Consider the following 27,194-nt stretch of genomic DNA (forward strand, 5'->3'; position numbering starts at 1 on the left):
GCCACAGGCCGTGTCTACGCCCTCTCTGCGGCGCCGCCCGCTGGGCCAGAGTCGCCAGGCCGCTTTGGGCGAGACGCACCCGCCCAGCTGGCATTTGTAGACGCGCACACTGGTCAGAAGGAACACATTTTTAAAAAGAAGTTGTTGGTTTGTTTTTTTTTTTTAAAGCATTGAAAAAANCTCAATAATAAATAAAAAAACATAAAAATAAATTAAATAAATAAAAATTTAAAAACTAAAGCATTGAAAAGGGGAGAAAACTGTTTCATATTATGCATATATATGTAATATATGTATGTAAAATTTATAAATTTCACTTTTTTAAAACATTTGTTTATTTTTGAGAGACAGAGACAGCGTGAGCAGGGGGAGGGGCAGAGAGAGAGGGAGACATGGAATCTGAAGCAGCTCCAGGCTCTGAGCTNTGGAGTCAGCTTGGAGTCTGTGTCTCCCTATCTTTCTGACCCTCCCCCACTCATGCTCTGTTTCTCTCTGTCTCAATAATAAATAAAAAAACATAAAAATAAATTAAATAAATAAAAATTTAAAAACTAAAGCATTGAAAAGGGGAGAAAACTGTTTCATATTATGCATATATATGTAATATATGTATGTAAAATTTATAAATTTCACTTTTTTAAAACATTTGTTTATTTTTGAGAGACAGAGACAGCGTGAGCAGGGGGAGGGGCAGAGAGAGAGGGAGACATGGAATCTGAAGCAGCTCCAGGCTCTGAGCTGTCAGCACAGAGCCGCTGGTGGGGCTTGAACTCATGCACCGTGAGATCATGACCTGAGCCCAAGTCGGACTCTTAACCACTGAGCCACCCAGGTGTCCTTATAAATTTCACTTTAATAAAAATCTATACATATATAAAAACATTCTATGTATAGATATATATACATGTGTATTTATAAATATACATATATACATACATTTACTTGTAGCTCTTATGTGCATTTAAAATTTTACTTCTCACAGCAATTTTAGGAGAATGAGGTCTCTTTGTCTCTGTGCTGTACTCAGGGAAACTGAGGTTCTGCTGGAGAATGGAACCACCCAAGATCCCAAGGAATAGAGAAAGCGTAGCAAAGCCTGGGCTCAAGCCCAGGCCTGTGGCGCTCGCATCCACGCCCTCACATGGGCTGCAGCCCGTCCTCACCGAGGGGTCCTATCCACTCTGCTGCCTCCCACCACTGTGGTCTCCTAAGCCCAGAGAGCGAGGTTTCCTTTTTTTTTTTTGAGACAGAGACAGACAGAGCATGAGTGGGGGAGGGGCAGAGAGAGAGGGAGACACAGAATCCGAACAGGCTCCAGGGGCTCTGAGCTGTTGGCACAGAGCCTGACACGGGGCTCAAACTCACGAGCCGTGAGATCATGACCTGAGCCGGTGGGACCCTTAACCGACTGAGCTGCCCAGGCGCCCCAAGCGAGGTTTGTAAAACGTAGATCAGATCAAGGTGCTTTCCGACTCCCTCACCTTGGCGGTCAGCTTCCCGCAGGACGGGCCGCTGCCACCCTGACCCGCCCCCGCCACGCTAATCCGTACCCGCCTGTGATCCTGAACCCGCCAGTTTACTCCACTCCCGGAGCTTTGCACTAGCACTTCCCCTGGCTGGGAACGCTCTTCTTCCCAGTTCTCCGTGGCTCGTCCCTTCTTGTCACTCAGCTCAATGTCCCCTTCTCAGAGAGGACCTCTCCACCAGCCTCCCCAGGGGGCCCACCAGTCACTCCAACACGTCAGCTGAGTTAGTCTCTGCCTCACGCTTGTCACTGACATTTTTCTTTGCAATCTTCCCCCCCGTCACTACAGCGTGGGATTCAAAGCCTGTCCTGCACCTTCCGCCACAGCACCTACAACAGCGCCTGCGCGTGGGGGACCCTCAGTCACTACCGGTAAGGTGGACGATCTCCTTGCCTTTCCCCTCTTCTGAGAATGAGACAAAAATCTCTTAAGACACATGACCTCCAGGCACGCCAGGTAACCCGGAGGTTGCCATGACATCTCCCGTTGCGTCTCCCCCTGCAGAACTGACTCTAGCGGCCTGGAGCAGGCAGCCCCCCCTCACCTCTATAGGTCAGCAGGGCTTCATCGAGGAACTCGGCGGCCTTCCGGAAATGCTGGGAGATGTCCACCTCGGGAAAGTCATCCACCTCCACGCCCAGGTACTGAATCTCCAGGCCAGTGTAGAATTCGGGCCCAGTGTAGACACCAGTGCCGTGAGCAGCATTGAGGATGTGAGTGATTCCCAGCCTCTTCAGCCTCCCCTTGTTCACGGCTACGCTCCTGGGGAGAAGAGGCAGAGACCATTTTGGCGAGAGTCAGAGCTAGGAAGGAAAGGTGCACCCCCCCCCGCCCCCCCCCCGGCACCGGCAGGGTCGGGACGGCTGTGGCTCCGTAAGTGCCTCCTTTGCTGCCAGATGGGTCCGGGGCTCACTGCAAACACAGTTATGAAAAGGGGCGAGAGAGAGAAGGCACAGGGAGCTGGGCCGGAGGGGGGGGTGCAGGATGAAGGGGAGAACAGGAGTGAGGTGTAAGGAGGTCTTGGTCCACAGATCTCTGGTTTAAATCCTCTGCCTTGGGGATGGACATTCATCAAGGTACGAAAGTGGCAGAGGAGCCCGGCTGGCTCAGTCGGAGGGGCGTGCAACTCTTGATCTCCAGGTTGTGGGTTCGAGCCCCACGTGGAGTGTAGAGATGACTTAAATACATAAAACTTGAAAAAAAAAAAGGCACAAAAGTGGCAGACAAAAATAATACTCAAAGCCGGTGTGCTTCACGTTGATGAGGGATGCTGTAGTTTTCAAAGTCCTTTCGCGTGCATGATCTTACTTTATCCCTCATTCTCAACTTAAGACATAGACAGGGCAACTATTTTTATTCCCATTTGAAGATTATGAAAATGAATGCGACAGCTTTTATGACTTCCCAAGAGTGAAAGGAAGAAAGGACCGAACAAGGGCAGGTGTCTCTGGTCTGTAGTTCAGAGCTCTTTATAGGCTGCAGTGAATCAGGGGAGCTTAGTTTGAAGAGGCCCTGAAGAAAGGAGCAGAAGCAGCCTGGGGCTATCTGGGGGTGTCTGGGGTCCCTGGTGAGCCTGACGTGAATGTTTCTGGGTCTACAGAGCTAGCTAGAGATCGCTTAGGACTTGGTGCCCAGCTCCGAGAATCAGGTTCTAGGCAACAGACTCCTCCCGGGGGGGGGGGGGGGGGGCGACTCAAGACCCACCATCCAGGGGCGCCTGGGGGCTCAGTCGCCCCTTCAGCTCAGGTCACAATCTCGCCGTTTGTGAGTTTGAGCCCTGCGTCAGGCTCTGTGCTAACAGCTCGGAGCCTGGAGCTGCTTCGGATTCTGTGTCTCCCCCTCTCTCTGCCCCTCCCCTGCTCATGCTCTGTCTCTCTCTGTCTCTCAATAATAAATAAATGTTAAAAAAAAAAAAAAAAGACCCACAGTCCAAAGTTATCTTCCCTACCGCCTGCCATGGGGCCCCAAATTCCCTCCTTCGCTTCTGCATGTCTGAGTAATGACACTGGGGGATAACTCCTTAAGTAGCCAATAGATCAGCAAATCTTAGTCTCACAAACGAGCCTATTGGTACCAACGAGGCACCGGCAAGACCCTGAGGGAACAGGGCATGAGTGAATGGTTTTGGGTTTTGTTCCAGAAACCACTCATAAGCTTTTTAAATTTTTAAAAATGTTTTATTTATTTCTGAGAGAGAGAGAGAGACAGTGTGAGCAGGGGAGGGTCAGAGAGAGAGGGAGGTACAGAATCTGAAACAGGCTCCAGACTCTGAGCTGTCAGCACAGAGCCCGACGCGGGGCTTGAACCCACAAACCGTGAGATCATGACCTGAGCCGAAGTTGGACGCTTAACCAACTGAGCCACCCAGGTGCCCCTCATAAGCTTTTTAAAAATAACATTTTTCTGATTATAAAAACAAGTCATGTCCCCTTAGGAAATCCATACAATTCAAAAGAAACCCAAGGAAGAAAATAAAAATCAGTTGTAGAATCATCTCCTGATGGTTACACTTTTATCTCATTCGTTTCGAATTTGTTGTCTATGCAAAAGCGCATACACATACGCACCTATATATTGCTCAATGAGCATCATACTATATATATAATTTGTAGTTTGATATCATACTATATGTACATATCATACTATATATATATATATATATAATTTGTAACCTATGGAGCCTCTTGTGAAATTTTTCATTGGTTGGTAATACGCATAAAAATCGGTATCATCACCGGCTTCAAAATGTCCCGTCAGGCAGCACCAATTTGCTGGATGGAGCTCCTGGGGCCTTGGCTGAAAGTGGGGGCCTTTCAAGTCTCTCGGGCACTGCCCAGCAGGGTAGGACAAAGGGTCATGACCCATCCCCCCACCCCGGCATCAGACTCACTTCTCTGCTATGAAGATATTGGGCCAGACCTCATCCACCTCATTCCAGGGTATCTCCTGGCGATCTCGGACCAAGGCCCGCTGCAGATCCAGGACGCAGGGGGTGTTGTAGAGGCTGGTGTCGTCCATCTTCTCCCTGACGCGGTTGTACAAGTCCTCCACCAGCAGCTGCTCGGCTGACTCCAGCAAGCCTGGACACTCTGCCTTGGCTCGGATGCCCCGCGGCTTGAATTCTGGAAGGCACAGGCAGCATTCTCGTCACAGAGTCAAGAGCACCATGAGCCTCCCTGCTTCTCAGGAGAATCCACTCTTGGCCAGCCGGCTGCTAGGACTCTGGGCATGAGCCAAAGTGCCAGGGAGGACTTAACGAAGGCCAGGGCGGGGGGCCTGCGTTGGCCTGGGCACTTGTGGTCAGAACCGGCAGCAGAGAGGTACATAGGTGTAAGGTGAAGGGACATTGGTTTCCCTAACTCCTTCCTGACTTTTCTAAAGCTGCCTGCTGATTTCTTCGCCCAACATCCTCAAGCACCTGGCATATGTCTGATTCACACTCACGTTCCCACAGTACTCCATACAGGGGAAAATCATTTACCAAATGAACACATGACATTCTTTTTTAATTTTTAATTTTTTTTAATGTTTATTATTTCTGAGAGAGAGAGACAGAGAGCAAGCAGGGGAGGGGCAGAGAGAGAGGGAGACACAGGATCGGAAGCAGGCTCCAGGCTCTGAGCTGTCAGCGCAGAGCCCGATGCGGGGCTCGAACCCACAGACCATGAGGTCCTGACCTGAGCCAAACCAACTGAGACACCCAGGTGCCCCTTTTTAGAAAAAGTTTTTTAATGTTTATATTTTTGAGAGAGAGAGACAGAGAACATTCTTTCACAACATAATTCAGTCTTTTAGTATGACTCCTTGACGTACGGAATGCTGATAATCTTGGGAAAAGTAAAACTTTCAGCATTGATATTTGATCCCTTTCCCAGACACGTTTATTTTATTTATTTCATGTGTCATCTGCTTCTTCCCACTGGAGTGCGAGCACCTGTGAGTCCCGGCCCCCCAGCTCTCCAGCGGGTGGCAGAGGTTGGCCAGGGCCTCCAACGCTCGTCCCCACAGCGCTCAGGGCCTTCTCACCAACAGTTCGGAAAAGCTCAGGTTCCAAATGAATTCAAGACCCATTCACCCACATCTCGAGTGACCCTTTACTTCCTCCTCTGAATATTTTTGTTCTCGATTTATCAAATCTGGGGGGAGAGTAAGATATTTCTTTCTCTGAGAAGGTCTACCAGAACAGTGGAGGGCAAATCCTCTCCTGCCACTTGGTAGCCAAAAGTCCTGACTGGAGATGGAAAAAAGTAAGAAAGGCGTGTCGCCTGTGTTGCCACAGCCTCTTGCTGCCACTGTCTCTTTCTCTGATGGGTGAGGAGCCACATCGGGCAACGAGGCGAGGCCCCGCCCTTCACGGGACGAACAGGTGTCTGTGCCGGGCTTGCTCTGGGCCTGCGGTCCTGGAGTTCGGCGTTCTAGCCAGGGCTGAGCACTCCGTTTCCCTAAAGCTCTTCTCTCTCTCTCTCCTCCCTTTCCTGAACCACCTGATGGGCCCCCGTATCCCTGCGTCCTCTGATCTCCATTTCAAAATCAGAAAGAAGAAAACCCTTGCAATCCCAGAGCTCTATTTTGTTTAAAAATAGAGGAAGCGCTCCTATTTTCTCTACCACTCGGTCTTCTCCCCTGGCTCTCCAGGGGTCTTACCTAGCAGAGGCAAGAGCCCCTCCCCTTCCCTCCCCTACCTGAGATGTCTCTCCTTTACTACATGAAAAAAAATAAAACTCCCTGATGCCTCATTAAAATATACAGCATTGTCTTCCTTGGCTATTTATATAGGAGGCTGTCGTCTTGAGTTTTGCCTTTCCAGTTGAAAAGCAAATGTCCCAGCTGCTCATTCCTCCTGGCAGCTCGCTCCTGCTGTCCGTAGGTCTCTGGTCCACCCCTCAGCCTGTTTCAACCCCACCCCCCCTGCATCAGTTTCTTCCATTTATTTCTACAATCTAAGGTTTCTTCAGAGGAAAGCGTATGCAGACTTTCATGAAAATGAAGGATTCTTCAACAAACATTTTTATGCCTCTGATCACTGGTGAGCAGGGCGATATTTTGAAATATCACTTGATACATTTCCTTTTCTCTGTCATATAGTTTTCCTTCCCCTACCACCCTTCCACCACTAAGAAGACTAAGGAAACTTAGGCTTGATGCCCCAGACGCGAGGAGAGGAGAGAAACCCTACAACTGAAAAAAGGCTTTAGATTTCAACCTACATGTTCGGTGTCCTATAGACGTGTCTACAGCATTCTAGAGGCTTGAAAGTGAAGTTTTCAAAGAGAGGAAATGGTTTCTCACAGCTCCTAAAGCTGGGTTTTCACTTATCAAGAACCCAGGCGGGGGGTGGGGGTGGGGCCCGGGGGCCAGAGAGTGAAGCACAGAGCAGGGATAATGCAGGCTGGAAGGTGAGGGAAGTTTCCAAACACACAGGAGGAAAAAAGAACTTCCAAGGTGAGGGTGGTCCTGGGGGCAATTTAGAGAGCTCTAGACTGGGTGAAGCCACTTTGGCCTGGCCTGGAGCAAGGGAACAGAGACCCCACATAGGGTGGTAACAGAAAACAGCCGAGGGTTCCTTGAGAAGTTGGGGCCTCCCAGGGAACCCAGATCACAAGCAGCAGCAAATGGAATTTCTGGCTCCTCACGAGGTGGACCAGAGATCTAGGTGTCCTCAGGGACACTGTGGGGACCCAAAGGACTCGGAACTGAGAAGGACGTGGATTACGTGGAGCAGCATACATGGTTCTCACAACCAAAGGCCGGGGACAGGACTGTGGCCACCATCAGTGAACGTCAAACCAAGGCCAAAGCCCAGCAGGGTCCTGTGTCATTAGCGTTGCGGCCACATCCCACCAGCAGTGACAGAGACACCCAGGGCAAAGGAAGAAGGAAAGAAATTTGCTCAAAATTGATTAGAGGGGCGCCCGGGTGCCTCAGTCGGTTAATCATCCGCCTTCAGCTCAGGTCACGATCTCAAGGTTCGTGGGTTCGAGCCCCATTTCAGGCTCTGCGCCAACAGCTCAGAGCCTGGAGCCTGCTTCGGATTCTGTGCCTTCGTCTCTCTCTGCCCCTCCCCTGCTCATGTTCTTTCTCTCAAAAATAAATGTTAAAAATTTTTTAATTGATTAGGAAAAAAATCCATACAATCAGGATGAGTATGTTTGTGCCTATTAACATTTCTTCCCATCCCACCTTTCCCCACCTCCTCCTTATATGTACTTCAAACTGAAAACCATTTCTGAGCACTAGTGGAAATGCAGATGCAAATCCAGATATCCCTTTGAACAGAACTCTCTGGGTGCTTCTGGTCATTTCTGGGGCTTTCAGGTCCGTGTCTCTAACATAAGCCACCCCAGGACCCCCGAGATTAACTGAAAAACTGAATGGGAGGCCACAGGAGCAGACTGGCACGGCCTCCCTGGCTGTTCATTCACCCTGATGCATAATGGCTTCCACCTCCGTCTCGTGAAGGTTGGCGATGATGGTGTTGGCAGAGCTGCCTTCTTGGATCTGCACCTGATAACGGGCTGGGCAGCACCTGAGAAGCACACTGCCACCCTCCACGGGGCCCCTCCCGAGGGTCCCCAGATGAGTTGTGGACGCTCCCTGCTCCCAACCACCTTTGACGGCATTACCTTCATTGATGATCTTTTTAGCTGCAACGGCCGAGGAGAGGTGAATGGGCTCCATGAAAATGCTTTCTGTTTCTGCGTCTGAGACCATGGAGTACCTAAGAGAAGATGGAGGTTTGTGTGAGCTGACGCTGGGGAGCATCGGAATGGGAGGCACTCTTGCTAGACTAGAAAGCTGGATCTGATTTCGGGCACGAGAGAGGAAGGGAATGCCTTCCGAAGTTGAGGGAGCCTGAGAGTGCAGAACGCTGTGACTCTGTCGCCACCTGTGTTCAGACCAGAGTCGGCACCCGTGTGAGCTGACGTCTAAGGACGTGATGGTCTAGGCTGTGGAGGGAATAGCGTGTGTCTGGGGTTGGGGAGAACTCGCCCTGATGTGGCTTCACCTACTGGGTTCCCATCCTTGGATGCAGTGCTGCTCATTTTCACCCACTCGCCCCTGTTCCTCTGTTGTCAATACTATACAGCATGTCCCTAACTGTGCCACTCCGAGGTTCTGCTGGATTGGGGCTGGGTAGGCGCCCGCCATACCCTCCACACCCCACATCTTTCCCCTGTTTGAAAGAGAACGGGCTAATAATAAGGGGCTGGCGTGGGGAAATGTGAAGGTGTGTTCAAAGGCACAGTCCTGACTCTGAATGTGAGAAATCAAGGTTCAGCCTGAGATCGGGGATGCAATAAAGCAACTTAGGTAAATGACAAGGCAATTTTCCAGAAATACTTCAGCAGAGATGTCACAAAGGATCCGAGGAACATGTCGAATCAAGGGCAGAAACAAGGGGTGGGACCGCGGTGGGCGCCCTTCCCTACTTAGTGGGGCTCTTCTCTTTCCCAGGTGTTGGATGAGCTTTGGGGCTTTTTGTTTGGTTTGGTTTTTTGTTTTTGGTGTGTGGTTGCTTTTTGTTTCTTTGTTTTTTTGTCGGTCGGCTTTTGGTTTTTTTGGGTTTTTTTTTTGGGGGGGGGGGTTAGTCTTTCCTTTAGGCCCAGAGAGGTTAAAGAGCAGGTGAGCGTATTTAATGCATACCACGTTTTTTCCCCAACACAGAAATTCCTTATGCTGCCGGTTTATAGTCAGCCCCTCCCTGAACGTCATCCCCTGTCAATCAATGACCTGTTTTCTGTCCCTACAGAGTGTTTTTTTTCCAAAATGTTATACGAATTGAGTCATATCATAGTCTTTTGGATCTGGCTTATTTCACTTAGTAAAATGCATCTATAAGTAATGTATTCTATTGCGATAACCAATAATTTGTTCCTTCTTACTGCTGGGCAATAATCCATTTTTCAGCACCCCAGGCTATTGTTGCCATTGCCCCGAGTCACAACTGAGTATTCCAGAGTAGGGAAAGAATGATACTCATATTGCTGGTTTGGTTGTACTTTGAATTCTATCTTCCTCAATCTGCCTGCTACTCTTTACTTTCTAGAGTCCTTGAACCATTGCTGTATCCTTCGGTTCAGGCTTTGTAATCCACAGACCGTGAGATCATGACCTGAGCCGAAGTCAGACACTTAACTGACTGAGCCCCCCAGGCGCCCCCAGAAGACGCATTTTTAAGTACGACTGGAGAGTGGGGGTGGATTGAAGCTGCAGTGTGTGGGATATGATCCTTGGGTGAACTGGAGATGTCTCATTGTTTCTGGAAGGTAGAAGAGAGTAGAACACCTGATGGGGGCAGGTGTGAGATCTGCAGAGGCATTTTTAGGTCCTTTTATGGACCCCTGTATCTCCAGCACACGGACGGTGATCACAGAGACATACCACGCTGAGTGTGTGGTCGGTGGACAGTTGGGCAGATGGAGGAACAGACGGATGGACAAACGGATGGAATTTGCTAGGCACTGGGCAAGGTGCCTGCCTGCGACCTTGGGGAGCAAACCCGATGGTCTCTGGGGCCCTGCCATCTCTGGCCTCCTCCTGCTTTCCCGCCTCAGCTTGCACTGGCTTCCCTCGGGCTGACTCATTTTTAGGCTACTAATCCTTTGGCCTCCCTTCCTCACCCAGTTTCCTCCTGCCCTGGGACGTGGCAGAGCCCGTTTCCATTGCCTCGATGCTCAGCCCTTCCCACTTCACCTATCTTGCAGATCTTAGTTCAGTCATCACTTCTTTAGGGAAGCCCTCCCTGATCTCCACCTCTCTTTGCACCATATGCCTTTCCTTTATGGCGCTTCTGTCGGATGCGACTTTATTTTTATTTATGAAATTATTTCACAAATACCTGTCTCCTGTGCTACACTCTACAAGGCAAGGGCCATGGCTGGGCACCTTGAGGACAGCTGGGCTCCCAGCACCGAGTATAATGGCTGCACAGAATAAATGCTTCATGGGTATTTTCTGATTCACTGACTGCCTGGATTGGTCTCGGTGTAGACCATATTTAAGGTAAGATAGCAGATTCAACAATTAGCGACAGGTATTTATCAAGTAATTGGCACTTGCTCATTGTTAGGGTTAGGGGTTAGGATTAGGGTTAATTCGGGGCGCCCGGGTGGCTTAGTCGGTTAAGCGTCCGACTTTCGCTCAGGTCATGATCTCGCGGTTCGTGGGTTCGAGCCCCGCGTCGGGCTCTGTGCTGACAGCCAGCTCAGAGCCTGGAGCCTGTTTCAGTCTGTGACTCCCTCTCTCTCTGACCCTCCCCTGCTCACGCTGTCTCTGTCTCTCCTAGAAATAAATAAAAAACATTAAAAAAAAAATTTAAAAAAAAAAAAGGATTAGGGTTAATTCAAACCCAGGGTCCTAAGTATGTTCTGTTCATGCTCAGTTGGAAATGTGAGGCCAAGTCGTTCCCAGTCTCAGAGGCCTGTGTTGAGAGTTGGCAATTTTTTCTTAGGGTCGATTAAAAGTGGCCCCAGATCTGTGACACTCCTCACATAGAGAGGGGTGCGTGTCCCCTTCCCTTGAATACGGGTTGTCTCTGAGACTGCTTTTTCCAAGAGAACATGGCAAAAGGGACGCGGGGGCGTTGTTGAGCCTCAGTCCCCTTCCTGGCTCTTGCGCTCTCTCTGGAAGCCCTGGGCTGCTATGGAAGAAGTCCTATTCCCTCAAGGCCACCAAGCTAAAAAAGCCAAGGTCAATCGTGTCCGCTGAGCTCCCAGCCGACGGCCCGCCGCGTGGATGAGCCTCTCCAAGGCAGCCACCCCGCTGGCACCACAGACCAGATGCCCAGTCACCTCCTGTCCAGATACCTAACCCACAAAAAGGGAAGCAAAGTCAAATCATGACCTTCAGTCGTTACGTTTGGGGGTAAAATTGTTAAGCAGCAGCAGAGAACAGGCGGAAGCTATTCCCAGGGCTGAGGCACTGTCCTCCCAGACGGTGATAGAACACAACCCAGATCTGTTGCCCTTGGGAAGAAACTGCAAACCACCACCAATATGAGAGCAAAGCCCTGCGCTGGGCCAGACCCTGTGGACGTTTGGGGCCCAGGTTTCAGGGCGGTCTGTTTTAAAATAGCAACATTGCGTAAGAGTAGAGTCAGAGCCTCAAAGTGTATATAAATGTGAGTCACATCCCTGTAAACAAACAGACAATATTTACTAAGGGGGTTTTATTCTTTCGTTTATAAGAAACATGAGTGAAACTATTATTAGTCAAATCATTTTGTTTATTAAGGGTCAGTATTACGTAAAACGAGGTTTGGGGAGCAAATCACAGCAGAACCCGGAGCAGGTAATTAGCAGAGAACCCTCGGTTCTCCCGGCCCAGCCCCTCATTTCTCCCGCAGGCCGGTTCGCTCTGTGCTCTGCCCTCTGAGGAGGCTTTCCCGCATCTGGAATCGGAATTCCAAACAATGGGCACAAACTGAAAAGGGACACAGGAAGAGCCCTCGCCTGCCAGCTGTGTAGACAGGCTGGCGAGGAACTCAGCTGGCAGTGTCCCCAGGACCCCCCACCCCCACCCCGGACCTATCCGCAAGCCCACGATCACGCCATTTTCCGTAAACGACACGGACGCCAGGTTGTGTGAACCTGGTTTCGCACGACAAATACAGGGAACTGAGAATCTGTCCTCAATAGGCCCAAACCCCAAGGTTTGATAGGGGAGGATTTGAAATTAAAATCCGAAAATGGAAATGGTTGCGAAACACCCTCCCCTCCAGTGGGTGGTCAAGACTGAACTTCAGTTGACGAGTCGGGGAGTCCGAGCCTCTTGAAGACTCTACCCAGTACCCTTCTCAGGAGCTGGCGGTTTTATGATTGAGAAAGAAGGGGGGTGACGAATAGGTTCTTGCCCCAGCCGAGTGAGGTGTCTGCCCTTGGCTGCGGAGACAAGCACGCGAACACCCGAGAACAGAGCTCAGCAGCATCTCCGGTCGAGAACAGGACGTAAATCTTGAGTCAACGGCTAAGAGAAAAGGACACGTAGACCTAACGGGCCTAAACCGCTTTGCCACGGATGCGGTTTGCTAAGTCAAGGGTGGGGCGGGCCCCCAAAGGACCGAGGTGGAAAACCAGGCGCTGAGAAGCAGCTCCCTCGTCTTCCGTGGAGAAGCAGGATCACGGGAAGGAAAGGAGACAGAGAAGCCACCTGAACAGCGGGCCCCGTTCGCGTTTGCGAGGTCAGGGAGGTGGTGGCCCGCGAGGCTGTGATTTACGACCACGTCTGCGCCTCCCCCCGCAGACCTGCGACGGAGTGAGATGACACTCATACCCTGATTGGAAAGCAGCAAGGGCTGGCTGCTCAGAGAGACAGGCAGGGAAGGAGAGAATCTGGATCGATACACACCTCATCACAGGATCGCCGAGCGGCAGCTAAAAAGCCTTGAGGGTGATTTGAAAGAGAAACAATAAAGCAGAGTTCGATGGACTTCGTAACCGAGAGCAGGCGGCTGGCGCAGGTTTCTTTAGACCCGTGTTTTCAAAATTACGGACGGTGCCCGTTAGTGTTTCATAAAATCAATTCAATGGGTCCTGCCCAGCATCTGAAGAAGGAAGGAAGGAAGGAAGGAAGGAAGGAAGGAAGGAAGGAAGGAAGGAGGGAGGGAGGGAGGGAAGGAAGGAAGGAAGGAAGGAAGGAGGGAAGGAAGGAAGGAGGGAAGGAAGGAAGAGAGGAAGGAAGAGAGGAATGGAGGGAGGAGGGAAGAGGGGAAGGGAGGAAAGGAGGGGGGAAGGGAGGAGGGAGACAGGGAGGGATGGAGAGAGGGAGGGAGACAGAAGGAGAAAGAAAAAGAAAAAGAGAGTAGCCTAGTACCATCCATTGTAAGGTAACTTTGTGAAACCTACTTTTTAAAATTTATTCATACAGACCTGAATGTATGTTCTGAGTTGAGATGTAAACGGTATGTCCTACTGTGGATNTCAGAGAGTCAGAGGCCCAGGAGGGGGCATCTATCTTGATTTGGCTTTTGCAAAACAAAAACAAAAACAAAAACAAAAAACCACACAACAAACAAACAAAACCCCAGATTTCTGAGTTTCTTCTAAGTGTCAGAAAGTGACCACTCGGGCAAAGTTCAGTCTCCAAAGAAGGAGAGGAGTCAGAAGTCAGTAATCTAAAGCAAATGGATTTATGGCAAGCTGCTTCCAGCAGGGTTTGTGAAAGCTGGAAAAATCTTCACAGAAAAAGAAATATAAAAGAGAAACCGTAGTTAGGAGGAGCCATTTCCCAAGGACACATGATAAGGACGCACAGAGCTGACACTCCGTGCCCCGGGGGGCCTGTCCCAGCTGCCACTACCAGGCACAGAGACCTCGCTGGAGGAAAGGTTAGCACAGCATAGTTAAGGAGCTTAGCTGAGGGCGGAGAGGGAAATGCCGTCACGAGAGACCATCTGAGAAGATCATCAAGGAGTTCTAGAAATTGCAAAGGCTTAAATAAACTCAGATCCAAAAATCCAAAGCAAGAAATGAATTTCAACTTGAAAAGAAATAAAGGAAAACAGAAAAACATTCTCCACATCAGAACAAGAGAAGGCTAAAGAAGTCTGATCCTTCATTTGGAAAGGAAAAGAGGGGCGCCTGGGTGGCTTAGTCGCTAAAGCGTCCGACTTCGGCTCAGGTCACGATCTCACAGTTCGTGAGTTCGAGCCCTGCGTTGGGCTCTGTGCTGACAGCTTGGAGCCTGGAGCTGCTTTGGATTCTGTGTCTCCTTCTTTCTCTGTCCCTCCTCTGCTTGCACTCTGTCTCTCAAAACTAAATAAAAAGGTTTTAAAAATTAAAAAAAAAGAAAGGAAAGGAAAAGAAAGTTGGTCACAGCTAAGGAGGAAGAGGGGGCAGAGGTGGGCTCCAGGTCACCTATCGGAGAGTTGGGGGGGCGGCAGTCTCCTTACAAGGGAGGGAAGGCCTGTCTGGAGTGTGGCGTGTGGTACGAGCCCATGGATCCCTAGACTGTGCTCCTTTGGGCAAGTGGGGAGGCTGGCGGGGATTACGGGACCAGGCGAGGCCCTGCCTAGTTGCCCCCTGGACAGGAGGTTTTGACATTTAGCGATAACCCCTAAGTTACCTCTGGAATTTGACTCACTGCGAGATGGATGAATCTCCAGTTGAATCTCTTTCTTCCCGACAGAATGATACAGACGTGGGTTTGAATTTAAGGCCTTTGAGGTCAGTGCCTAGGTCAGGCAAAAACGAAGATCTGACACCTCCATCCACTGTCTACACCCCTTTCTCGGGTTCTTAATTCACCCCAGGATGAAATTTACTGATGAGCCCGGAAACAGGAAGACTCCCTGATGGGACAGCAAGCCGACGTCACCCCTGAGCTCGCGCTGGCTGATGGGCAAGGGCTGCCTGCAGCCCTGGGTAGACCTTGCAAGCTCCCAGCCTGGTTGCCCAGGACACAGTGTGCTTACATCCCCCGGGGCTGGCTGCAGGGCCGTAGTGATTGAATGGTGGTATCCCAGAAGGATGTGCCTCCCAGAGCCTGTGAATCCAATTTTATTCCGAAAAATGATCTCTGCAGATGTAATTAAGTTAAAGATCTTGAGATGGGATCATCCTGCATTAGGGTGAACCCGAAGTCCAACGGCAATTGTCCTTTAAAATGGACACAGAGAAGAGAGAAGAAGAGGCATGTGAAGGTGGAGACTGAGGTTAGACGGACCTAACACAGCTAAGAAACTTCTGGAGCCACCAGAAGCATGAGAGGCAAGGAAGGAATCCTCCCTAAAGCCTGCGGAGGGACGGCGGCCCTGCCAACACCTTGGTTTCACACTTCCGGCCTCTGAAGCTACAGGAGAGTAATGTTGTGTTTCAGCAACTCAGTTTGTGGGAATTTGTTACAGTAGCCGTNTTGGTTAAGCATCTGACTTTGGTTCAGGTCATGATCTCACAATTTGTGAGTTCAAGTCCCACATCGGGCTCTGTGCTGACAGCTCAGAGCCTGGAGCTGCTTCAGATTCTGTGTCTCCTCCTCTCTCTGCCCCTCCCCCACTCACACACTGTCTCTCAAAAATCAATAAATATTAAAAAAAAAAGAGAGAGAGAGAGAGAGAGAGATAAAGCAAGAAGGATGGAATTTCAGTCACTAATTAAGTACAAGGAGGACTGTCCAGGATGGAGACCAAAAGGAATGGTGACGATCAGCTGCTTAGAACACAGTATTCGTGGGGCGCCTGGGGGCTCAGTCGGTTAAGCGTCCGACTTTGGCTCAGATCAGATCTCACAGTTCGTGGGTTCGAGCCCCGCGTCAGGCTCTGTGCTGACAGCTCAGAGCCTGGAGCCTGTTTTAGATTCTGTGTCTCCCTCTCTCTCTGACCCTCCCCTGCTCACGCTGCCTCTATTTCTCTCTCTGAGAAATAAATAAAACATGTTAGAAAATAAGCTCTTAAAAAAAAAGAACACAGTATTTGCTGACAACACGAGATACGTGCTGTTTTAACTAAGGCGGGTGGGTCTCTGGTTAAATACAAATTTCTTGACATGATGAGTTACTGTCAGATAGTTTTCTCCAGAAGGAAAATGAAAGAGAACCACCATTTATCAATACCTAATATGCCTTTCTATATTCTACATTCTATATTCTATTCTATATTATTATATGTTATAATAATGTATGTCCTGTATTATAAACAACATACGTTATTTTATTTAATTTCTACCACGGGGCAAAACTGCTATTCCAATTTTATGATTAAGTAATTTATGGAAGCTCGAAGCTAATAAGTAGGAGAACAGACCTGATTTCAGCTTCGGTTTAAGTTCCTTCCACAGCACTACACTGCCTCCTAGAAGACAGTTTTATTTCCCCTTTCATAGCTTAAAAAAAAAAAAAAAGCATAGATTTATGAAGTATAATTGTTATATAAGTGGCACATATTTAAAATGTGTGATTGGTCGGGGCGCCTGGGTGGCTTAGTCGGTTGAGCGTCCGACTTTCGCTTAGGTCATGATCTCACGGTTCGCGGGTTCGAGCCCCGCGTCGGGCTCTGTGCTGACTGCCAGCTCAGAGCCTGGAGCCTGTTTCAGAGTCTGTGACTCCCTCTCTCTCTGACCCTCCCCTGCTCACGCTGTCTCTCTCTCTCTCTCCTAGAAATAAATAAAACATTTAAAAAATCTTAAAAAAAAGGTGTCAAAAAATAAAAAAATAAAATGTGTGATTGGTTAACATTTGACTTATGTGGAACCATCACCACAATCAGGACCGTGAACTTCCCTATCATCCCCCAAGTTTCCTCAGGCCCCTTTGAAGCCCTCCCTCTCCCCTCCCCCTCATCCCCAGGCAATCACTGAGCTGCTGTCACTATAGAGTGTCATTTGCATTTTCTGGAATTTTCTATAAATTGAATCACGTGGTATGTACCCTTCCTCATCTGACAGCTCTCATTTAGCATGATTCTGTTGAGATTCATCCATGTGGTTGAATGAGTCAATAATTCATTCCTTTTTACTACTGAATAGTATCCCAGCGTGTAAATCTACCACAGCGTATGTATCCATTCACTGGTTGATGGACATTTGGGTTGTTTCTAGGCTACAACGCACCAAGTTGCTCTGAACATTCGTGTACGAGTCTTCGTACGGACACAGGCTTTCATTTCTCGTGAGTAAACACCCAGGAGTAGAATGACCGGATCTTACAGGTGTAAGGATATGTTGAAGCAGGTGTATGTTTAACTTTTTAAAAAGTTTATAAAACGGTTGTACCATGTTACATTCCCACCAGCAGTGGGATGCTGCGAGGCACTCCACATTCTCACCAGGATTTAGTATGGTCAACCTTTTCAATTTTAGATATTCTAATAGGTATGTAATGGTATCTCCTTGTGATTTTAATTTGCATTTCCCTAGTGACTAGGATTTTGAGGATCTTTTCATGTGCTCATTTGCATTCCACATATCTTCTTTGGTGAAGTTATCTGTTCAAGTCTTTTGTCCATTTTCTAATCGGGATGTTTGTTTCTTTTTTATTGGGTTTGGGGAGGTTTTAAACATATGTTCTGCATACAAGTTCTGTATCAGATATGTGATTTGCACAGTTTTCTTCAAGTCTGTGGATTGTCATTTCTTTTTTAAAGATACTTGGACTCATTCATCCGGGTTCATTTAGGCCTGGTTCTGTAATGCAGCAGACTGACTGAACGATAACACGAAAGTCAGTGTAGCTGTTATAGTTTGTACCTCAGGTTTTATGATTGTGGGAAGAAATGGCCCATGAAGTGTCACTGTATTTGCCTTCCTTGAAAGATCTCTGAAAGGGGCTGGCCAATTGGAAGATCAGCTTCAAAAACCAATTGCTAAGCGATGTACACGGGCCACGAAGAGCATTAAAACCAACAGGATTCGCCAAGAGTCACCGAGCCCCTGGAGAAAATGGGCTCTGTACGTGGGACCACGCTTTTAGGAAGCTCAGCCCATTCCGTGTAAGTGGGGCTTTCGGGCTGAGCCTGTCTTTGCCCAGGGTGGGGGCCGGCGGCTGGCAGGACTAGGGATTGAAAACCCCCAGAACTTCTCTCTTAGAAACAAATGCTTTTGTCCTGTGCGTGGCAGGCTAACCTCATGGCACAATTAATTGTCCTGTGCCCGGCAGTGACCCACTTTTCACCTTTGCAGCCAGTGCTCACTGTTCGCGTGCCCCAAGCAATAATCTGAGACGCTCAATGCCACTAACGTGATAGGCACTTAATAAAAATATTTATTCCCTAGGGCGGTATTTAAAAATATATATATATACACCAGACTTTACATACCCAGCCTATGGTTAATTGGACAGTTCATCCTGTTATGTTCACACTCTCTACCCTTAATGACTGTTAGCTGCTGAAACATTCCAGGACCTCTGTCCTGGTGCACACATGTACTTATTTCTGGTAGGGATGCAGCAGTACTGAAGCTGCTGAGTTACAGGACTGGCATCCACTTAGCTTTCGTACATACTGTGAAGGAGGTTTCCAAGCGGTCGTACTAGTTTACCCTCTTCCCAGTGACGGATGGAGCTCCGATGGCTCCACGTCCTCATTAATATCGGCTATCATGGGTTTTTAATTTTAGAGTCTGGTGAATATATAGTAGTATTGACTTGTGGTTTAAATTGGAATTTCTATTATCTATATCTGTTTTTATGGCTTTCTAGCTGAATTCTCCCAAAGTCAAATAACATTTTTGTGTGATTTCAAGCATTAAAAATTTGTTGATGCATGTATGGCCCAGTATATGATCTATTTGGGTAAATGTTCCATGTGTATGTGATAAGAATGTACATTCTCCACTTGTGGGTACATGTTCTATTAATGCAACTAGTTTACCACTGTTTGTCGTTCTGTTTAAACTTCCTATATTCTTGTGGTGCCTGGGTGACTCAGTTGGTTAAGAGGCCGACTTCAGCTCAGGTCATGATCTCACAGTTTGTGAGTTCGAGCCCCACATCGGACTCTGTGCTGACAGCTCAGAGCCTGGAGCCTGCTTGGGATTCTGTGTCTCCCTCTCTCTCTGGCCCTCCCCTGATTGCTCGCGCTCTCTCTCTCTCCCTCTCTCTCAAAAATAGACATTTTTAAAAAGTTAAAAAAACTTCCTATATTCTTTTTCTTTTTCTTTAATATTTGTTTATTTTTGAGAGAGACAGAGAGAGGGAACCCATGAGCAGGGGAGGGGCAGAGAGAGAGGGAGACACAGAATCCCAAGCAGTCTCCTCGCTGTCAGCGCAGAGTCCCACATGGGGCTTGATCCCATGAACCATGAGATCGTGACCTCAGCTGAAATCAAGAGTCAGCCGCTTAACTGACTGAGCCACCCAGGCGCCCCCAAACTTCCTATATTTTAATGTTTATGGGGGGTGCTCATACTATCAGTTGCTGAGATTGTTTTTTTAAAAATTTTTACGTTTGACTAAGATTGTAGATTGTATTTTCTTCTTTAGTTCTGTTAATTTTTGGCTTTATATATGTTAAGGCTACATTATTAGACCATCTAAATCTTACATGATTATATCTTCCCTGTGAACCACACCTTGGGTCATTGTGAAACATCCTTCTTCGTGTCTGGTCACGCCTACCTTAGTCTTCCCCATCTGATCTCAGTAACTAGCCTTGGTTAGGGTTTGTGACTGTGGCAGTCTGTATTTTCCAAAGATGGTCACAGTGTTTCCCATCCGGCTTGTTTTCTTTACTCCTATAGCAGTAGAAGAGTCCACAGTGGCTCCTTCTGAATCCCTGTGGTCCTTTATTTGATTTCCGAGGCTAGATCATGAAAATCAGCGCACTTCTGTCTGGTTCACTTGGATGGTAACCCTTGGAATTCAGCGACCAGGCTATGAGGAGCCCCAAGGGGCCCACACGCAGAGACCATATGACCAGACCACGTCAGCTGCTCTAGCAGCAGCCCCAGATGAAGTGTCACACGTGTGAAGATACCATGAAGATCAGCCCTCAGCTGCTGGGTCTTCCTCAGCCTCAAGTCCTCGTGGGCCTTTCCAGAGGCCCTAGACATCTCGGAGTGAAGAGAAGCCACCTCACTGCTTCCTAGCCACCTAGTCCAGCTTCCTGATTGTGAACATGAAAAACAGTTGTTTTATGACAACCAAGTTTAAGGTGTGAGCCACTGTAACCGGAGCAGTGTAGCGTAAGTGTCCTATCCTTTGTAAACCTTTGCCCGGCCCTATTTTTTTAAAGTGGGTCTCTCGTAAACAGTATGCAGTCTTTTTCAAAAACGGAGTCTGATAATATTTGCTTTTACTTGGAGTGTTTCGTTTTTATTATGTTTAACAATGATTCCTACCCTTGGGTTTAAATCTACAATCCTACTATTTTCTTATTATTCATCGTACTTTCTCTATATTCTTTTCTCCTCTTTCTTGCCTTCTTTCGGATTGATTCTACTTTAGTTTTGCCTCCTCCCCTCATTAGCTCGTCAGTTATAAATTCTGTTGTAAAACTTATGACAATCCCACTGCAAATGGCCACATGCACCCTGGACTACCCACTCACGTTTAAAGTTCCAGACACCCTCTCGAGATAAAAGTCTAAAGTGTAGAGTGAAGTATGCGGACAAGGAGGCAGAGGGAGAAATCAAGCTTGAGAATTATACCTCAGAAAGGACTTTGTGTGTGGTTTCTGACACGCGAGGTTGTCCGGTCTATGTCCATCAGAAGCGTATTGAGTTTTTGAAGGGATCGTATTTTCAAAGGAACCTTGAGCCCTGAAAAGCCTTTGGCTGTTTTCAGCCTTAAATAGCCCTTGGGCCCCCAAATTTCCCTAAGTAGGACACAGTCTGCCAAAGCTACAGCCTTCAAGGAAAACACACTCTCCTACCGCAGTTCAGCTGCGGCTCGATTTCAGACAAGGAAAAAGGCCCAAAGGGTGGAGCTAGAAGCCACAGAGAACAGCAGACGAGGGAAGGCGCCCTGAGAGCCCAGTCAAGGTCAAATCCGGGAGACCCTCCTGCTTCTCGGGCAGACACCCCCATTACTGATCTGGATTGATGACTCGAGCTCCTGCTCTTCCTTTTAGCAAATGGGAGCTTGTCCTCCGTCCCCGTGGCCAGGCTGTGACGTGCCGCACCCAGACCTGGGCGAGAGGACACGGACCCTCCGGAGAACCTCGCTTTTGTTTTCTTTCAAGTTTTTATTTAAATTCTAGTTGTTACCATGCGGTCAGAGAACCTAGCCTTTGAACTGTAGGCAGCGGTTGGCAAACCGCTTTCGGGGTTATCTCCCCTGGGGTCTGACGAGTGGGGAGAAAGGTGAATATTAACTGTATACTGTGGCCGAGACTGCTACCTATTAACAAGCCATTTCCTCTTTTTTTGGCGCTCATGGACTCTTACAAGAAAGAGTGGCTTTCCCATCCCCTCTTACAAGAAAGCGTGGCTTTGCTGAGTTCCAGCCGATGCAAGATGAGCGGACGAGAAATGGCCATTCAGAGGCCTGGCCCATAAAAACGTCCTGAGAGATTCTTCATTCTCTCCCCACTTGGTCTCGATGCTGATGAGCGCAGTGACTTAAGATTAAGGGAAGATGTACAGGACAGAGGGAGCCTCAGGTGCTGAATCACCGCGCAGGTCCCTGTTTGGGAATTTATTTGAGTGGGAAAGAAATACGCATTTGCTAGGGCAAGTCCAGCACGGCCCTGACCACTACACAAAGCCGGTCGCCACCTCCCTCAGTCCCACGCAAACCTCTCTGCCTTGTCTTGTCTGGTAGTTTAGCGAGGGGAGGATGTATTTTACAAACTCCGTCCTGATAGTTTTTCTATGTGGGAACATAATGCTGAATTTCAGAGGAGAAGTCCCAGCTCCGTGTGGACAAAGGGCCCTGGCGCACGAGTGCTAACACCTGCCCTTGATCCCATCTCACTCCAGTGGGGAAGCCTTTTGAACCCTGGGAAGCAGGAGCCAAGACGCCAGGAGAGCTGAAGAAAAGTGGAGTCGGGCAGAATCAAAGACGTGTTGAGGTGAGGTTACCTTGAGGTAACCTACTTGGGTCTTTTCTTCCTTTTTTAAAGATAAGGAGACACAGGCTCAAGAATTAAAGGGAGTCTTCACATAAATTTGGTGACAGAGCTAAGATTAGCAGTCGGGTCTCCTACTATTATCTATGGCAGAAGAAAAGAGATCGGCACACACTATCGCTGCAGCCGGCGATTAAACACTTGTTTGATGTCTCACGGTTTTCCTTAAGATTTCATGCAAATTCTCCAATCTATATCATAATACATGCTCAATAATTTGACATAAAGGCAAGTTTTTAATTACTTGTCATAAAATAGAGAGGATCTCCACGAAGACGCACCACACTTATCTACCCCTGGGCACACGCCACTTACCTTCAGGCAAGCACATGTCCCAGGATGAAACGCAGGGCTGGGCCGCAGATGCAAAATTATCTTCCCACGAGGGGCCCGGGCCTGGGCCTGCCGCCCGCCTGGCCTCCTGGCCTCCGGCTCGGGTCCAGCACCCACATCCAGCCTCCGCCGTACAGAGTCCAGCATTCCCCCCCAGCTGGGCCCGTCGGACTCGAACTCGTCCTTCGAGGCTCAGGTCCCGCATCATCTCCTCTAGGAAGCCTCAGTGACCCGTCCAAGTCTCCTTGCCCACCCCCCCCAACCCCCCGCCACGCACTCGGCCTGAGACATACTAATTCCAGCACTTGCCACGCCACGGTGCAGTGCAGTCTGCGCGTTTGCCTCCTCCAGAAAGTACGACACATAAGAAGTACTCAGTAACGGTTGTTAAATGCGTGAACCGGGCCCACCGGTAGGGAGCACGGGCGGTGCACACTTACTGGCTGGGGGAGGGGCTCCGGAGGTACTGGGCCTGCACGGCCCTCACACTGGCTTCATCCTCTTCACTTGGGACGACCTGCTCCTCCTCTGGGTCCCCGCTGGTCGCCATGACAGCCTGCCAGCCCCTGCAGGTTTGCCACGAGAACCGTGGTGAGGGAATCTGCTTCTGGAGGTTTCGTGGGGGGGAAGGGGTATATCGGCGACGTCAGGGGGAGGTCCCCACACGCCAGTCCCGGGCAGGAAGAGGACCCATGGGGGAAACCCAGCCTGACTTGGCCCGGCCGCACTCAGCAGGGCACCGAGTCGCACGCCCAGCCGTGTAAACCGTCCACCTGGGGGTCGCCATATCTAAGAGGTGACCACTGGGCCCCTCCCTCGACCCCGGCAGAGAGGAGAACCGGCACTGCACCGACTAAGCTGAAGCAGTTGGAAAGCAGGGAATTCCTCAGGCCAGGAGGGTCTTTCTGTTGGAACTTCTGGGTGTGCCCTCACATACACACAGGCACGTGAGCGCACGCGCACACACACACGCGTGAGTACGTACAGGAAAGCACACACCCCACTTGTGCACATGCTTACGCCTTCGCCTCTAAGGGGGGGCGGAGGTGCAGCCGGCCCTCTTCAGTGTCTCTAACCAAGGTCACAGGGGTCATTGCCTTTGGCTCAGGCACCACCTTGATTAAGGAACATGAAATCCCTCAGGAGCTGGTCCCACACATGGCGGGGCCTTGCCACTCAAGGCAGAGCTGCTGCCCCTCCGCTTCTAAGTCTTGGGCTCACAGGACAAAATGAAGGGAGAGGCACACTCACCGCTGCTTTGCCAAGATCGCCACACCGAAGGGCAGTCACCCAGGGGCTGAGGGGCCCAGACAAAATGGCCGAAAGCTCCGATCAGTGAGAGGGACCAACCTCTCCCCTCCTCAGTGCTGCTTCACTGAGGGACAGGACAGCTGTTAACAGGAAATCTTAGCTACCTTCTAAATTTAGCCTCTGGCCCCATAGCCTGGCAGGCCTCCTGGAGGAAGGAATGCAGTCTCAGGACCCAGACCCAAAGCTGGCCCCATTTAACTCTTTCCCTCCTGGCTGATTCTCTGGACACTGGATACTGACATTGAGCAGCAAAGTTAGGAGAAGGTCACAGAAGATGGAGATGGCCAGAAGAAAAGCTTTCCTTTGGGCTCTCTCTCTCTCTCTCTCTCTCTGTCTCCATACCTTCTTGCCTGGGGCTACCTATTCAAAGTCTTTCTGGAAGAGGATCTAATGCCAAAAATCTAGAAGAATGAAACAAACTGTAGCTAAGCCCCATGTCAGTCTAGAGGATGCTGGGAAAAAATGCTCAATATATAGAATGGGGAGGGGGCTCTGATGGGTGTTGGGAGAGGACCATGGTGCAACTAAAGGGTATGGTCAACGGCTTGTGGCCAGGGTTACATTTCTTTGAACAGCGATGACTCTGAGTAGTAAACTGGCAGCTGTGCTCACCCTCCACGATCCCTTCCCGACACTCACATTCGTGGTGATGGTCAAGTGGCAAGCCCGGGTGGTATAAAAATTCTATGAGCTTCGGGGCACCTAGGTGGCTCAACTGAAGTTGGGCGTCCAAATTCAGCTCAGGTCATGATCTCATGGTTCGGCTCTGCGAGTTCAAATTCTACATCAGGGCTCGCGGCTTCTGATCCTCTGTCCCCTCTCTCGTCGATCCTCCCCCCAGCTCCCAGTCTTTCAAAAATAAAGAAGCATTTTAAAAAATTCCACAAGCTTCATAAACTTCAAATGAGCTCATAGTCCACCCTACTCTACTTTGTCGCCTCCCACCACCACCATGACCAAAGCAAAGCCCAAAAACCCAATAGTTCAGCCCCTCATCTCACACATTCTACAATTACACTTGTATCCACCTATCCATCATCCCATCCTATTCGTCTGCCCATTCACAATGATTATCTGCTATGTGTCACATAATTCCATGCTCAAAATGGTCCTTCTTCTTGGCTGAGTGGAACAATGCCCCCCCCCCCACAGTATCATCAAAAATTGGCTGAATAAATGAATGAGCTCACACTTTATTAGGAGGAGTGAGACACAGATCAAAAATAACTCAAGCACAAGGAGGAGTGTTGTTAGTATCCTAAGAGAGATCCAGAGTGCTGTGTGAGTTCAAAGGAGGGAAGAGCCCCTTTGGCTGAAGAAGTCAGGGAAGGCTCCATAGAAGCAGTAATGATACATACAGTGGCCTTTAAAAAACAAGTTGGATTATAAGAGCAGATGTGATGGGGGAAGAAAGGCCAGAGGGGAGGGCACGAATAAAACTGCGGGATGTCAGTGGTTAGAGCCAAGAAGAAAGCAAACATGTTGTGTGGTAGAGATTGGGCATGGCTGGGGCCGGGGGCTCCTTTGAAAAGAGTGGTCAATGAACACATGTCTGGGGAGGAACACGGCACCCCCAATGACTGGCCACCAAACCTCCATCCTGGGGTTCAAAATAAGGACTGAGAATGGCCAAAAAATGGCCAGAACTGAGAAACCCTGGGCGTTCATTTCATGCCCACACACTTCAAGGTTCCATAAAGATGAAATGTGGTTTGGGAGGGAGGTGAGATCAGGGAGGTAAAGGGCAGGGAAGGACGGAAGGGCTGCATTAGTCAGGGTAAGGATCAGATGATAGGACCACAGCACAGAGAATGAAAAGGTGGCAGGGAAGTGGGGGAGGGAAAGATGGGAAGCCAACAGACCTGCGAGAGGCAACAGATAAAGACGGTACCACTCATTGGAGGCATGGCCTCTGTCTTCCATATACCCTCAGTCACCTGCAGAGGGTGACATCAGGCCACTGGACTGGTGGACTAGAAATCAGAAAAACACTCACTACCTCTATGACCTTTGAGAACTCATTTCACTTCTCGGAGAATCAGATCCCTGTTTGTGAAATAGAGAACCATAATACTCATCACCCCATTCTGTCCTGACCACCCAATCTAAAGTGGGGGCCCTTTCCTTCCCTCAATTTCATTTCCGGTAACATTTTCCATGTTATAGTCCCCATAGCACCATCAGCCTTTAAGTGGGGTGACCAATCATTTCCATTTTGCCTGGGACTAAGAGATTCCGGGGACAAAGGATTTTCTCTTTTAAAACCAGTTCCATGGGTGTGGGGCGGGGGAAAGACAATCCCTTTAGTAAACGGCGCTGAGAGAACTGGACAGCGACATGTAAAAGAAAGAAACTGGACCACTTCTTACATCATACACAAAAATAAACTCAGAATGGATTAGGGATTGAAATGTGAGACATGAGACCATAAAACTCCTAGAAGAAAACATAGGCAGTAATTTCTTTGACATCAACCACAGCAACATTTTTCTAGATATGTCTCCTCAGGCAAGGGAAACAAAAGCAAAAATAAATTATTGGGACTACACCAAAATCAAAAGCTTTTGCACCATGAGAAAAAACCATCAACAAAACGAAAAGGCAACCTACTGATTGGGAGAAGGTGTTTGCAAAGGATATATCCTATTAGGGGTTATTATCCAAAATGTATAAAGAACTTGTATTAGTCAACACCAAAACAATAAATAACCTGATTAAAAAATGCACAGAGAACCTGAATGGACATTTTCCCAAAGAAGACATGTGGATGGCAAACAGACATGAAAAGGTCCTCAACATCACTAATCATCACGGAAATGCAAATCAAAACCACAATGAGACATCACCTTACACATGTTAGAGTAGCTAAAATAAAAGAGACCACAAATAACAAGTGTTCACAAGGATGTGGAGAAAAAGGAACCCTCATGCACCGCTGGTACAGCCACTCTGGGAAAACAGTATGGAGCTTCCTCAAAAACTTAAAAATAGAAATACCATTTGATCCAGTAATTCCACCGCTGGATATATACTCAAAGATGAAAACACTAGTTGGGAGAGATATATGCACCCCTATGTTTACTGCACATTACTTACAGTAGCCAAGAAGCAGCCCACGTGTCCTCTGACAGAGGAATAGATGAAGAATATTACTCAGCCATAGAAAAGAATTAGATCTTGCCATTTGCAACAATGTGGATGGACCTAGAGAGCATTATGCTAAGTGAAATAAGTCAGACAGAGAACGACAAACGCCATATGATTCCAGTTACGTGTGGAATCTAAAAAACAAAAGGAATAAACAAGCAGTGAGCAGCAACAAGCCCATAGATACAGAGAACAAACTGATGGTTGCCAGAGGGAAGGGGGGAAAATGGTGACGGGGAGTAGGAGATGCAGGCTTCCAGTTATGAGACGAATAAGTCACAGGAATACAAGGTATGACAAAGAGAATTACAGCAAATGGTATCACAACAGCGTTGTAGTGTGACACATGGTAGCTAACTTGTGGTGAGCATAGCACA

The 27,194-nt window shown here is 48.7% G+C and overlaps 1 protein-coding gene across 1 annotated transcript in view; it reads right to left on the reverse strand.

Annotated features, from left to right (window-relative positions):
* The window catches only part of STYXL2 (serine/threonine/tyrosine interacting like 2), a 38,705-nt gene that overhangs the window by 4,662 nt on the left and 6,849 nt on the right, over window positions 1-27,194 (reverse strand). The window contains 4 exon segments of the mRNA XM_077761793.1: window positions 2,071-2,288; window positions 4,417-4,648; window positions 8,150-8,244; window positions 22,800-22,925. Of these exon segments, the coding sequence (XP_077617919.1) occupies window positions 2,071-2,288; window positions 4,417-4,648; window positions 8,150-8,244; window positions 22,800-22,925 (671 nt within the window).

Source organism: Crocuta crocuta, unplaced genomic scaffold (genome assembly GCF_008692635.1).
Source record: "Crocuta crocuta isolate KB4526 unplaced genomic scaffold, BGI_CrCroc_1.0 scaffold243, whole genome shotgun sequence".
NCBI lineage: Eukaryota > Metazoa > Chordata > Mammalia > Carnivora > Hyaenidae > Crocuta > Crocuta crocuta.